The 14,002-nt window shown below is 34.7% G+C and overlaps 3 protein-coding genes across 4 annotated transcripts; 1 reads left to right on the plus strand and 2 right to left on the minus strand.

The window, feature by feature from the left end:
- Positions 1 to 30: 30 nt before the first annotated feature.
- On the plus strand, positions 31 to 1,823 carry LOC103857232 (ATPase family AAA domain-containing protein 1-B-like). Its single transcript, XM_033287233.1, has 3 exons — positions 31 to 647; positions 721 to 1,016; positions 1,104 to 1,823. Exons 1-3 carry the CDS (start codon positions 593 to 595, stop codon positions 1,299 to 1,301), a joined length of 549 nt encoding a protein of 182 aa, XP_033143124.1. The 5' UTR covers positions 31 to 592; the 3' UTR covers positions 1,302 to 1,823.
- A 246-nt stretch (positions 1,824 to 2,069) lies between these two features.
- On the minus strand, positions 2,070 to 7,114 carry LOC103857076 (oligopeptide transporter 8-like). 2 transcript variants are annotated; one of them, XM_009134219.2, is made up of 6 exons: positions 5,795 to 7,114; positions 5,098 to 5,619; positions 4,874 to 4,971; positions 3,542 to 4,373; positions 3,290 to 3,472; positions 2,070 to 2,797 (listed from the first exon to the last, which is right to left on the minus strand). In XM_009134219.2, exons 2-6 carry the CDS (start codon positions 5,587 to 5,589, stop codon positions 2,183 to 2,185), a joined length of 2,220 nt encoding a protein of 739 aa, XP_009132467.2. In that variant the 5' UTR covers positions 5,590 to 5,619; positions 5,795 to 7,114; the 3' UTR covers positions 2,070 to 2,182. The 2 variants fall into 2 exon arrangements, with proteins under 2 accessions (XP_009132467.2, XP_009132468.2); XM_009134220.3 differs by having other exon boundaries at positions 5,098 to 5,622.
- A 237-nt stretch (positions 7,115 to 7,351) lies between these two features.
- On the minus strand, positions 7,352 to 13,559 carry LOC103857077 (oligopeptide transporter 9-like). Its single transcript, XM_009134221.3, has 6 exons — positions 10,374 to 13,559; positions 9,670 to 9,767; positions 9,015 to 9,584; positions 8,573 to 8,834; positions 8,240 to 8,422; positions 7,352 to 8,160 (listed from the first exon to the last, which is right to left on the minus strand). The coding sequence occupies exons 1-6, from the start codon at positions 10,878 to 10,880 to the stop codon at positions 7,540 to 7,542; spliced, it is 2,241 nt and encodes a 746-aa protein (XP_009132469.1). The 5' UTR covers positions 10,881 to 13,559; the 3' UTR covers positions 7,352 to 7,539.
- Positions 13,560 to 14,002: the final 443 nt, after the last annotated feature.

A 14,002-nucleotide genomic window follows, 5' to 3' on the forward strand; every position in this document is an offset into this window, starting at 1 on the left:
TCTCTCCCGACAGCTCAACTGAGGTAAAACATCTATGTTCTCCTGTTTCTCTACACACCTTTGGCACAAACTCAGCTTTTTGATTTTTAAGAACCTTAAAATAAAAGACTTGCAATGGAGACATAAAAGTCTCAAGGTTCTTAACTAAATCTCTTAAACAACTTTATTCCTTAAATACTATTAAAAAATAATTAAGAGACCCTTAATGGGTCTCTAGGATAATGGTGCTCTTAGTTTATTACTAACTCATAATGGTCATGTTAGAGCATGGTATTCTATTTTCCACTTTAAAATAAAATCTAGAGTAAAAATACTCTATTGATATTTAATTTTCACTTTATATAGTAAAGTAAAAAAACGAGTTACTTTATGAGTAGAGTAGTGAACAAAAATAAAGTGAACTTTTGGAGTTTTTTTTTTTGAAAGAATATTTGGAGATAGTCTTATTAATTAGTAATGAGATGTGAGTTGTTCTGTTTTTTCTCTAGTGGCTGCTGTGTTTAGCTTGGCGGAGAAGCTCCAGCCTGCGATTGTTTTTATCGATGAGGTGGATAGCTTTCTTGGCCAGCGAAGGTCTACGGGTAATGAGGCGATGGCGATTATGAAGACGGAGTTTATGGCTTTATGGGATGGGGTTGCTACAGACAGTGAGTCTACTGTGTCCTGTTTAACCGTTGTTGAACTAGTGCAATCTCTAAAGTATGTTTGTTTGTGTTGTAGAGAATGCGAGGGTGATGGTTCTTGGTGCGACAAACAGACCTTCGGAGCTAGATGAAGCGATATTGAGGCGTTTTGCTCAGGCCTTTGAGATAGGGATGCCTGATTGCAAGGAGAGAGCTGAGATATTTAGAGTTGTTTTGAAAGGAGAGAGGGTGGAGGAGGGTATTGACTATGATCTTGTAGCTCGGTTGTGTGAAGACTATACCGGATCAGATATCTTTGAGCTCTGCAAGAAAGCAGCTTACTTGCCAATCAGAGAGATACTGGAGGAGGAGAGAAAGGGCAGACCAGTTTCGGTTAGTAGTTAACCGGGTTTAGGGAATGTCAACGTTTCCCTTTTTCCTCTACCTGATGTTTTTGAGTTGGCTGCATTGTTTTTTCAGGTGCCTAGGGCGTTGACACAAATGGACTTGGAGAAGGTTCTTGCAACCTCAAAGAAAACACAGGTTGCTGCAAGCGAGTACTCTGGTTCAAGGTTGCAAGATTCAGGCTGGAGAAGGCCAAAGGATAGCGACAATGTACAAGCAGTTATTAATGGCATCTCAAGGCTTTTAGTCTCTGGGATGATAAATCAGCAGTGACTAACAAAGCTCAGAAAGCTTATTTTCAAGTGTCTTGGCGATTGCATTCAGCTTCTCCAATAGAGTATCCCTTTCATGTCAGCAGACTCCTCTTCATCATCATTGTCGTCCTTAAACCATCTGCTACAACATTGCCACCTTGAACATTGTAGCGTTAGATGACTCCATTTACTGGCTTGTTTGGTTCAAAAGCCTCTTTCCTCTCAATGAAAAATGTCAGAAACATCATTTGTGATTTCTTGATCTGTTTTTAGTAAATTTATTATTTCAAGCAAAGCATAAGTGGTTATTATTCATTTATCATTTCTTGTCCCTCAGTTTTGAACATGGAGAATGGAGACTATAAATGGTGTTAATCCATTTTAATACAAAAAAATCAAGTTATAGACTATTTAATGTGTTGTGTTCCAAAAAAAAAAAAAGACTATTTAATGTGTTGAAATATTATTTATCAGATTTATTATATTTGTAGAGTTTTAGTTTTAAAAATAATAAAATAAATCTGAAAACAGAAGCTAAAACATTATTTTAGGACACTAGATATAGCCATATAGGGCTCCCCTAGATATATTCAGTTTTAAAAATCTACAATTATTCTAATATAACAATTGTTTTGAAAGTTATGTGATGTAAATTTATGTATATTGTGTTTATTTAAAATACTTTTAGGAACAAATAAACATGATATTTATTTATGTTTCAAATATTTTATAATCAAATGGATAATTTTGTATAAATATAATTATGTGAAAGTATGTTTGGTCTATCTATAGAGATTTTAAAGCATTTTCATCTCAGCATTTTAATAAGTAAACATTTTTATAACTTACAAAATAAAATCGGCTTAATTTAAACTGCTCTTAAGAACCAACATAAATGGTCTAGAAAACAGGACAACCATGAACAATCACACCTTTTGCAGTTGGACATTTAGCAACAGGACAACCTTCACCAGAGTTTCCCCACCAACCAAGCATAATGTCACTACGTTGCAACGCAAGAAACAAAAGCACAGACATAAACCCAGTTCCTGCATCCATTCCTCCAGACAAAACATAGTTGTATCTCTGCCACCATTCTCTTTTGTACTTAAACACGAAATGTCCAAACACAAACGCCATAACAAGCCAGCTCGTGAAGTTAACCGCAGTAGCTGGCGGCATTATAGCCGTGGCTCCAATCAGAACTGGCATGTGAATGTTTGAGATCCATTTCTTCTTTGGGAAGATTCTTGTGGCTAAGTAGACCAAAGCTGGAGCTATTGCACCCCCTAGGAAGAACCAGTTTATGTTTGCGTATTCTCCAAGATCACCAAACATTCTTCTCGGTCCTACAAGTCCCCAGATTACTGATGCGTCGAAGAAGACACGATCGGTTGGGCATGTCCATTGACTTCCTGGTGGAAGGAGAGAAGTGTCGCAGAGGTTTGGGATCTCGGCCATTAGCCACCAAGCTGTTGATGCATAAACAAGAACTGCTACTAAAGTTCCCACTACCTGTGAAAAACGACAGCAATAAATTAGTTAAACTGTTATGTTTTTATAGATTTAAGTGACACACTAGTAAGAAGAGCCAAATGCATGGTCCAGTTTGTAAATAATCAAGGCTAGCTCGGCCGTAAATAGGTCAGGTCCTAACATAACCAAATGAAACATTTTCCTTAGGCATCAAAATTTTAAAAGAATATATTTTTTATAGACACATATCCTCAGTTTTTTCTTTTAATTAACGTTCTTACTAAATTGTCTAAAAACTCCCAAAATCTTCACGAGCTGATTCATGGAACCGTCACCTAAATGTCTAAAGTATACAAGATTTGCATGTGGGAAAGTAATAAGACTCAGGGGGCATGGTGACAGGCCAAGATTAAACCCTAAGAGATTAGGGTATTATCAAGGCCAAGCTAAATCATCTGGGGTTGGATTGGTTTATGGCAGCACTTCTAGTAAGTATACAAGATTTGCATGTGGGAAAGTAATAAGACTAACCTGTGCCATAAACATGGTTCTTGGGGGGATTTTCATGTAAGATCCAAGCTTCAAATCAGCAAGGAAAGTCAAAGATTGAGACATGCTTATGTATCCGTAAGTCTTGAAGCATATGTTAGCAACAGGTCTCTCTGGATAAGCATACCCAATGATGTATTCCGTGATAATATTCAAACCCGGAGCCTACAACAAAACAAAACCCGGTTTAATCATCACAACCGGTTTAATATGTATGTGTTTCTCTCTTCAAACCTGGTTAGTAGTGGCCTTGATCACACCGACGAGAGGAGTGAAGAAGATAGCTATCAAACAAGCCAAGAAAGCTCCCCACCAAGGAAGCTGAATCTGCGTCTTATAGTAAAAACACATGAAGATAACAACTGCAATATTCACAGCGAAAATCGAAAGGAACCACCAGAGAGGAACTTCTTTGTAATTCCTTTTCATGATTTTTGTATGTATATCCATTTTCTTGTTTCCACGAAGCACTCCTTTGGATTGGTTCCAAAGATCTTTGCCGTTGAAAAGCAATACATGGACAACACTAGCAGTCAAGGTGGCGAAACCTAGCCCGTAAGAAACAGCAAAGAAAGTGCTCATGTGGACTGGTCCTGCCTCTGCGTACGCCTTGTGATCAAGCCGGAACTCGTCGTTGATGATGTTCCTTACCTTGTACTCTTGTCCGTTGGATACAAAGAGTTTACCGGAGTAGATTGGGAAGGTTCTGGCGTGGAAGAAGTCTAGATAGTACGATAAGGGTGTGATTACGTACATGAGAAGAAAGAACCCGACCGCTATATTTGCTGTCGCGAAGAACGGGCTAGCGAGTGGGCTTCCGAGGTAAGACGCAATGGTTGCCCAGTCTAGACCAAAGGCTCCGATACCGAGACCAACTGACCCTGAACCGAGCTGGTTTACTAAAATAGATTTAGGTCTAATCCAACATAGCCAAGAGACGGTGGTCAAGAGACTGAAGAGGTAACCGGGAAGAATATAATATGAGAAGCTGGTGACTAGCGCGATAACAAAGAACTGGTTTCTAGTAATTCCCCATTTCGATTTCACCTCTTTCTCGTGCAACGCTCTGTATATGATCAAAACAAGAGATTCTTTAAGTTTGGGATAATAAAGTTGGATCTGAGATTTGTAGAGCCTATAAACATTTTTAAGATTAATCTTAATTAAAAAAATTGATAATTCATGGGTCTGTGTCATTCGACTAATATATAATATTCGGTTTGTTTCAAAATAGTTAATGTTTTGGTTGAAGACTTAGTCACAAAAATTTAAATATATACACCACCTTTTTATACAAAATAGCATTAAAAATGTAAACCACAACTAGTTTAGCTAATCATCAAAAAAGTTATAAAATATCATTAATCACACCGTTTTCAATAAAACTAAAATTAATATTAAAATATCAAATCATGTATTTTGAAACATTAATTTTTTTTCAAAATATCATCTATTTCCGAACAAAGGGGGTAATTTTTTTAAATTGAATGTTTTATCTGAATGTGCCTATAACCGGCCTGTAATATATAAGACATAGCAACATATCGAAGTAATCGATATCGTTACCTGAAAAGAGATACTTGAACGAGATTGCTTGGCCACCACATCTCACCAGGCTCAACTAAATGTTTCCTGTACAAACCAGCCCAACCAAATCCCAATACCTTGTGCAAGAAACAGAATAAAACCTATTAGTTCTTATTTTTTTGCTAAAAAAACCAATTAGTTTTTCTTTCACAAATCCTTAAACCTAGAAATTCATTTGGAATTAAAAAAGCTATCAAATTTACCTGAGTTGTGATCATAATGAGTAAAGCAGGAAAGAAATCAAGCCTTCTCTTGTAAAAAAGCTTAACAGCACTAAGAATATGACTAGCGTAAACAGCTCCGGAGCCTGAGTTTGCGAACACAGTTATAAGAACATGTTCTTTGGTACTAAACGGACCAGGATTCATCGTGAAAGACCACCTAGTCCCTTGGAAAAATCTCCTTGTCGGAAGAACCTTAGCCATGAGATGACCAATGGGAACAACAGCAATCTGAGCAGACACAGATGAGATGGTCAAAGGATTGGTTCTGTACCAAAAGAACTGGTTGACAAATGACAAGAGGACGCACGCGGCTATGCCCAAAACCCACATCCTGAATGTAACCGTCGGTGCAGTTGGATCATCGGTTTTAGGCACGGTTAACTCCACTTGTGGAACTATACTTATTTCATCGTCGGCGTAAGGATCAGATTCCGACTCAAGTCCCGATCTTATCTCTGTCATGTCTCTCATTGGTCTTCAAAAACACAATGCTTTGTCTCTCTGCTATGGATAAAAAAAGATAAACGTAATGTTATAAGTTTGTGTGGACCGTGTGTTTATGTAACCGTTCTTGAGATTCTCTTAAAATATGCAAATACATATACGCTCACATTCATGTAAATATCATATACACAAAGGATAAACCACAATAAAGATAGATAGATAAGATACTCACATACTGAAGAGTTTTCTTCCTCAAGTTGTGGTTGATTTGAGATCTTGATTGAGTTATATTATTTTCTTTTGGGTGCATAAAAATAATAAGATTGTTTAGACTTTATAGTAATTTTGGTATCATATCTTTACAGAGCTTTTACATAAAAGGAAGTATGATACGGATTGAATTGGATTATTATTCATATCAGACCTTTATTTTGGTGTTGATGACCATTGACTGTAATAAAGATGTAAGGAAACTTTCTTCTTTTTTGTGCACAGACGTAAGGAAACTTATTTTTTTTAACTAGTGGAGTAAAATGTTTCGTTTTGGTTAATAAATCTGAAATCATCAGCTTTATATGTGCCAAACGAATAAATTAATTATTAAATAAGCTGCAAAGTTATTCCCATTTACATAGGAGTTTTTGTAAAATATATTGTTTTTTTAATAATCTGGATTAATATCCAATCCTGAAAGGCCGATTAATCTAATAATCTTATGGAGGGGGACCTACCGATGATACAAAAGCTCGGTTGCTGTATGTGAGAGTTAGATAGCCACCCTATCTGACCACATTCAGACGGATAAATCTAAGTAGTAGGTTTCAGATCCGGAGCTTAGCACTTTTCCGAGCATGCCATACCACCCAATACACCTGCGTGGTCAAAATGTTTCTTTTTGGTTAAGAAATCTTAAATCATTAGCTTTATATGTGCCAAATGTTTGATTCTGATAAGAGAATCTTACTAAAATGTTTTATTCAATGACTCTTAAAGACGAGGAGTGAGAAAAGTAAAAACATTAATTAAGTTTGAATGTTATCATCTAAATTTACATGTAGTTATGTAGTCGTACTGAATAAATATAGTCTTAAATACAAATTCGATAAGAACAGTCTAACGCAACGCATTATCATTTACTAACGTATTACGTATACATTAATTACTTCAACGTGATTGGAATTTTTTTTTTAAAAGTTGTGTTAGAAATGACAAAGCTTGTATGGTCCGAGAGATTTTAGGCCATTCATTAGTTTTTTTTTTCCATCGGCCATTCATTAGTTGACTAGCAAAGGGTATTGAAGTTTAGGGTAAAATTAGGAGCCGATGCATCAAAGGGTGGATTGACCGGGAAGTTTTGCATTAATATTTTTCCTAGAGAAATTATAAATTTTAGAAATCATGTATGTTAAATTTATAACTCATTATATATTTATAATTTATATATGTTTCTTTTAACATCTGGTTCTTAATATAAATTACTTACAACATCATAATCTAAGAGCTACATTATTACATCTGAAACATAAATATGAAAATAAAAAGTTTCATAATTCATTTATGCTTTTCAAGTTCAAATTAAACCGAATTCAAACCAATTTTTTATCAGAAAGAAATGGGTTATTTAGTTCTATTTTCGGTAAAATCAACAAAATTGAAAAGGAAAACTGAATTCAATATGGATTGACTATCTTTTGGAAAGATCCATACCATTAGTCAAGGAAAATAAAATACACATTTACTCAATTTTTTAGGAGGAATATGTTGTAAGAACAAAAGAAAAACGAAAACAAGCTTTAATAATCCACGAATAAAACGAAATAAAAATAAAAGCTCTTGTAGAGCTATGTACAAAACATATCCAATAAACCAACTAACTTCACTACCACATGATAAAAAAGATTTAAAAATAAAATAAAATAACTAAGAGAGAAGAATGAACAACGAACTATAAGGATTTTTTACTTAATTGTGACAAGGTCAGTAAACGGGACATCCATTCATTATAACGCCTTTAGCGGTAGGACAAGACGCGAGGCTACAGTTTGTACTATCATCAGCGTTCCCCCACCACACCAATCCAATTCCTTTGCGTCCTAGCGCTAGAAATATCAGTATTGTCATAAACGCGGTTCCCGCGTCCAAACCTCCCGACAAAACGTAGTTGTACTTCTTCCACCACTCTCTCTTGTACTTAAACACGAAGTGTCCAAATATAAATGCCACGATGCACCAACTCGTGAAATTAACCACCATCGCGGGTGGCATCATCGCGGTTGCTCCTAAAATAACCGGGAAATGTATATTTGAGATCCATTTTTGAGCTGGAAACGCTTTGGTCGCTAGCCAGACTAAGAAAGGAGCGATTGCGCCTAAGAGGAAGAACCAGTTTATGTTTGAGTATTCTCCTAAGTCACCGAACATTCTACGTGGTCCGACAAGTCCCCAAATTACAGATGCATCGAAGAAGACACGATCCATCGGACATGTCCATTCACTGTCGGGAGGAAGCAAAGATTTATCACATAGATGAGGAATCTCTGCCATTAACCACCAAGCAGTTCCTGTGTAGACTATCACAGCCACAAGCGTCCCAAGCACCTGAAAAAAAAATCTTGTGTTACTAATTATACCGCGTTTTAATAAATAACTAACGATAGATTAAGTGGTAACTGGTGACCTGTGCCATGTACATGCTTCTAGGAGGGATCTTCATGTAAAGACCGAGCTTGAAGTCTTGGATAAATGTTAGAGCCTGAGTCATGCTGATGTATCCATACACTTTGAAACACATGTTCGCAACCGGACGTTCTGGGTAGATGTACCCGATTACATATTCGGTGATGACGTTCAAACCCGGTGCCTAAAGCAATAGGAAACTTATTAATATAAAGTTGTCACTTACGAAAAATAAAGAAGCCGATTAGATGGTTATATTTCAACAAAATTATTCAGAAGAATAATTCATAATACCCTAATATTTTCTCAACTCTTATGTAGTTTCTTTAGGTACCTGATTAGTGGTGGCGACGATAACACCAATAAGAGGAGTGAAGACCACGGCAATGGCACAAGCTAGTAACACTCCCCACCAAGGTAGCTGCACGGTTGCATTGTAGTACACAGATATGAACACGATGACCGCAATGTTGATTACGAGGATCACCAAAAACCACCACATGGGAACTTCTTTATAGTTTTTCTTCATGATTCTCGTGTGTATATCCATTTTCTTGTTCCTCTTGAAAGCTCCTCTTGTTTGCTTCCATAGATCACTTTCAATTAAACGGGTTATAAGGAGATGAATTAGAAAGTAATACCAAAAAGATCAGTTCAAGAAAATAAAAAGTTAAAAACTAATACCAAAAGACTAGTCCCTGTCTATGGAAACTACCTCGTTAACTAAAATCAAGATATAAAAAATTTCTTATGAAGAATTGATTGTGTTTAGTTACCTTCCATGGAAGAGTAAGACATGGACCATAGTTGCGGACAAAGTGGCAAACCCAAGACCATATGTAACCGCAAAGAAAGTGCTCATCTGGATAGGGCCAGTCTTTGCATAGATGTCTCGGTCCAGATGGAACTTGTTATCAATGATGCTCAAAACATCATAAGACGAGCCATTCCCCATGAAAAGCCCACTTGAGAAGATGGGATATGTTTTGGCATTGTAAAGATTAAGCCAATAGCAAATCGGAGTGACGACATACACGACCACCACAAAACCAACGGTAACGTTGATGGTAGCGACGATCGGGCTAGCGAGTGGACTGCCAAGGTAAGAACTAATTGTAGCCCAATCAATACCAACTGCGCCAATACCAAGACCTTGTTCACCTGAACCGAGTTGGTTAACCAAAACCGATTTTGGGCTAAGCCAACAGACCCATGAAATGGAAGTTATCATTGTGAATAGATAGCCTGGGAGAATGTAGTATGCGAAGCTAGTCACAAGGACTGTGAGGAAGAATTGGATTCGGGTCATGCCACCCTTTTTCTTCTTTTCCTTCTCGTGCAAGGCACTACAGTGGTATAGTGAACTAATTAAGTAGTCGAACACTAATCATGAAAAAAATATTTATATAAAAGTGTGATAAATAGTATTACCTGAATAGAGACACCTGAACTAAATTGCTTGGCCACCACATTTCACCTGGCTCAACAAGGTGCTTACGGAATAGACCAGCCCACCCAAATCCGAGAAACTACAAAAGAGTTTTCATAGGTGAAAAAGGTAAGAAAATATTTCACCAGTGGTCTCAATATTGTAAAAGTAATTATCAGTAAACTTCAAACCAACGCCAACAATATCTTTGACTTGGACAAAAAATGAGTTTCAAAAACTTAAAGAAGTAAATAAATTAACAAAATTCTTAGTTTAGATAGTTTAATGTTTGTAACATTCGATTTGACTATTAGAATAGAAATTCCTACTAAAGAAATTGAATGAATAAACACAAATATCGCAACCAATCCAAACAATGAATTCTCTAACTTAAAAAGTTAAATAAAGTAACAAAATTATTAGTTTAGATAGTTAAATGTTTGTAATGTTCGACTTGACTATTAGAATATGAATAATATAAATTCCTACTAGAGAAACTGAATGAATAAGTACACAATATTGCAAACTAATATGGACTCTCTAACTGAACAACAACGAAAAAGAAAATCAGTAACATATAACTACATCTGAATTTATAACAACCAAATTACATATTTCTAAAATTCTAAACAAACGATAGTAACGATTCGTTAGTTCAAATAGAAGATTGCATGCTTAAATTTAGGGCACAGAAGAAACATTTTACCTGAGTAGTGATCATTATGAGAAAAGCCGGTAGAAACGGAAGAGATCTCTTGTAGTAAAGCTTAATAGCACTAAGTATATGAGTCGCATAAACCGTTCCTGCTCCAGAATTGGCAAAAATCGTGATCATAACATGTTCCTTGACATTAAAAGGACCAGGATTCATGTTAAACTCCCACCTTGATCCTTCCAAGTACTTCTTATTTGGAAGCACTCTAGCCATCAGATGACCGAGCGGCACGACCGCTATCTGAGCCGAGATTCCGGTTATTGACAATGGCATCCGTCTGTACCAGAAAAACTGGTTTATGAACGATAGTATGATACAAGCTCCAAGACCTAAAACCCACATTCTAAAAGTGAGAACCGGTAACGTTGGATCATCGGTTTTTGGGACGGTTAACTCAACCTCCTCCACCGCGCACCGGTCTAACTCATCGACGCCTTCTTCTATTTCCATGGCTGCGGTCGAGGGCTTTACAGTGGACCCCTTTACAGTCGCCGCCATTGGAAAAGATAGGAAAGCTATTTTTGGACTGATAATGAGTATCGTGGGAGGTGTGGTGAATCTTATATAAGGTTAAAGGCGAAAAGAAAAAAATTTAGATTAGGCGAAGACTACGTTCATATAAACTTTAGTTTTTGAACTTGTGATCATATATATCTAATTACTTTTAAAAAAAAAGACCGTATCATCCCCACGCACAAAGAAAACTAAACTGTTTTATACAGTGTTTGCCTTGGAAAAATGCAAAAGGAAGCTCGTGCTTCTGGTCGTTAAAAATTATAAATTTTTGCGGCCGACTTTTTTCTAAAAGTTACAATTAATTCAGTGGAAAGGCTTAGTCTTTATTTTTTTAGAGATGGCTAGTGTTTGTCTCTTGTATATTTGCATATTTCGTCTCCGAGCTCTATGCACCAAATAGAAATCGGCACATATTCAATATCCATAAATTTCAGAAGATTTTGAATCCATCATCTTCTTTTTAAACACTTTGAATCCATCAAACCTTTATATTTGCTATCCAAAATTCGGATATGCATATAAAGCAGACATTTGAATCCGTTTTAGGATAAAAAGTTTAAAATCATACTATATTTTTCACAATACATAATATAATAATTTTCTCAAATTGCGCTATTATATTTTGCATAAATCATACTAGTTTATTTTCACACAAAAAAGATTGGAATAGTAAACAGATGTAAACTTATTTTGAATTTCTAGTTTTTAGCAAAAATTACAGATTAAATGTTGATTTTGTACTTTTATATATAATTTTGAAGATTGTTGATAAAAAAATTATAAGTTAAATGCTGAAAAATTTTAAAAGACATTTTGCCAACAAAGTTAATTTCTTTGCAAAATTATTTTGAAAATTTAAAGTCACTATTATTCTTTATTATAATTAGAAAAATAACACTGAATTTCTTATATATATACTACATTATTCGAGGTCTGGATATCAACTTTCAAAATTCTTTATTATTTGGATCTAGATTTGCAGTATCTGTAATTTAAATACCCGGATTCATATTTGGATTCAGATAACCTAAATATCCGAGTATATCTGAATAGATAAAGACGGTCTCGAATCTTAGATATTGTCCCGCTGGCCAAAACAGTTTTCTGCTTACTTGTCAAAAACTCAAGAGTTAGATAGTTTTATGGGCTTTACCTGCACCTGATACTTAGGTTTAGGCTTTTAATAGATTTTATCCATTGGGCTGTCTTTAATTTCCGGATATAATGTGAAGGAGCCGGATACTAAAAGTTTTGGACCGCTTTGCTACATCATCTATGTTAATAAAGAATCAAAGATTAGTAAACTCTTATTCAAATTGAATTTTATCTGTTTCGATAAATAAACGAAAATGTCTCTAATATTTAATGTTATGACTCGGATCATTTAAAAAAAAAACAATTAGATAGTTTCGATCATAGTTTTAAAAATATGTGCAAAAGATTCCCAAATGGCATCCCCACATGCCACAGGCGCACAAACTAACCAACCAAAGTACAGACATTGACTTTTTCTTTTGGTTTTGCTTTTTCTGAAATCTTGTACGGTAAAAATATATGTAGGTCTATAATCAGATTCAGATGGGACCCACAAATGATGAGAAGAAAGACAGTTGTTACGGTACTGGTTGAGATTTAGGAAGAGAAGTGTTTAGGACAGCTAGTCGTGCCCACACGGTGTCAGTGGTGGTCCTCGCCAAATGGGGTTTGATTAGAAGGACCAGTGTCCAGTCCATAAGGGATGTGACCATTTCTCTCACTTTTTGTTCTTTTGATCATATGAGAGCATCTCCAAAAAAGAACTCTATTTTGAAGTTTCCAAAACTCTATTTTGAAGTTTCCAAAACTTTATATTTGAAGTTTCAATGTGTTCTTCTCCAAAAGTAAAACTTCAAACCTAACTTCAAAATTATTTATATTTTACACTATAATCCTTATATTTGTCATAGTTGATGTAAATTCATAAAACTTCTATAAATAACTAATACATATATATAAATATTACAGAAATATTAATTAAAAAAAATCTTACACTAAAATATAAAATTATAAATAAAAGTACATAATTAAATATTAAACTGCAAGCAAATATTACATTATTGCATAAAAGTATTTCCATAATGCTCTCATATATGATCAACTAGTGCATTTCGAAGTAAAAAATGATTCTCTTTATTTTTTATTTGTAGATTACGAGCCAAAAATTGTTGAAACCGGATATCCTCATAATATGTCTGCTGATAGTTTGATATCATCAAACGAAAAAATCCTTGATCTTTTAAACGAAAGTACAACAAGCAGGGAAAAAGGTCATGAGATGATTGAATTACGACTGCAAAATGAAGCAAAAAAAGTTAGCTTTTAAAGAAATAAAAGAGGAAAATAAAATATTGCTAAAAAACTTAACTTCTATCGATGATGTTAATATTCGTGAATATATTCGATCTGAACAAGAAAGAATCATACGAAAAATGCGTCAAGAGCAACAACAACAATCATCTTCGGTTACACAAAATTTGTTGAACAATATTTTGGAGATTTTGGAGGTTCCGGAGCAAATTTACCAGACTATTAGTGTTGTTATAATATTTAAATTTGAGTAGTAATTATGTCTTCATGTATCTTTTTAATAAGTTTTTATTATGGTTTTTTGTAATATTCTTGTTGTTTAATTCTAGTTTTAAAATATTATAAATCTTGTTTTAATTTTTTTTATTTAATTTCATGTGTAAAACTTAAGTTTATATAACAAATTTGAAATATTTATGAGATATAAAAGTTTTAAAGATTAAAACAATAAACAAAAAAAATATTTAAGAATTATAAAAATGATGTATAATTGTAAGGACCAAAATGCAAATAAAAAGATGAAACTTCAAATTTGAAGTTTTGAAAATTGAAACTCTATATTTGGAGTTTCACTCTTCAAAACTTCAAATTTGAAGTTTTGAAGTTCCTTTTTGGAGAGCAAAAAACTTTATATTTGGAGTTATAGAGTTTCTTTTGGAGATGCTCTGAGGAAATTCCTTTTCAAATAATGAAAACAAAAACATTATTAACTTAAAGAATGTTTGTTTACATTTACAACGAAGGTTTTTGTGTGTTCG

This window comes from Brassica rapa, chromosome A03 (assembly GCF_000309985.2).
Source record: "Brassica rapa cultivar Chiifu-401-42 chromosome A03, CAAS_Brap_v3.01, whole genome shotgun sequence".
NCBI lineage: Eukaryota > Viridiplantae > Streptophyta > Magnoliopsida > Brassicales > Brassicaceae > Brassica > Brassica rapa.

What these genes read in the sequence shown, in the direction of transcription:
- LOC103857076 (XM_009134219.2), bottom strand. Translation starts at nt 5,589, where the DNA reads ATGAGAGACATGACAGAGATAAGATCGGGACTTGAGTCGGAATCTGAT. An exon ending in TCAAGGCCACTACTAACCAG is followed by an intron (nt 3,473 to 3,541) that starts GTTTGAAGAGAG and finishes GTTTTGTTGTAG; the next exon opens with GCTCCGGGTTTGAATATTAT. An exon ending in GAACCATGTTTATGGCACAG is followed by an intron (nt 2,798 to 3,289) that starts GTTAGTCTTATT and finishes CGTTTTTCACAG; the next exon opens with GTAGTGGGAACTTTAGTAGC.
- LOC103857232 (XM_033287233.1), top strand. Translation starts at nt 593, where the DNA reads ATGGCGATTATGAAGACGGAGTTTATGGCTTTATGGGATGGGGTTGCT. An exon ending in GGATGGGGTTGCTACAGACA is followed by an intron (nt 648 to 720) that starts GTGAGTCTACTG and finishes TTTGTGTTGTAG; the next exon opens with AGAATGCGAGGGTGATGGTT. An exon ending in GAAAGGGCAGACCAGTTTCG is followed by an intron (nt 1,017 to 1,103) that starts GTTAGTAGTTAA and finishes TTGTTTTTTCAG; the next exon opens with GTGCCTAGGGCGTTGACACA.
- LOC103857077 (XM_009134221.3), bottom strand. Translation starts at nt 10,880, where the DNA reads ATGGCGGCGACTGTAAAGGGGTCCACTGTAAAGCCCTCGACCGCAGCC. An exon ending in GTCTTACTCTTCCATGGAAG is followed by an intron (nt 8,835 to 9,014) that starts GTAACTAAACAC and finishes TTTAATTGAAAG; the next exon opens with TGATCTATGGAAGCAAACAA. An exon ending in TCGTCGCCACCACTAATCAG is followed by an intron (nt 8,423 to 8,572) that starts GTACCTAAAGAA and finishes CTATTGCTTTAG; the next exon opens with GCACCGGGTTTGAACGTCAT.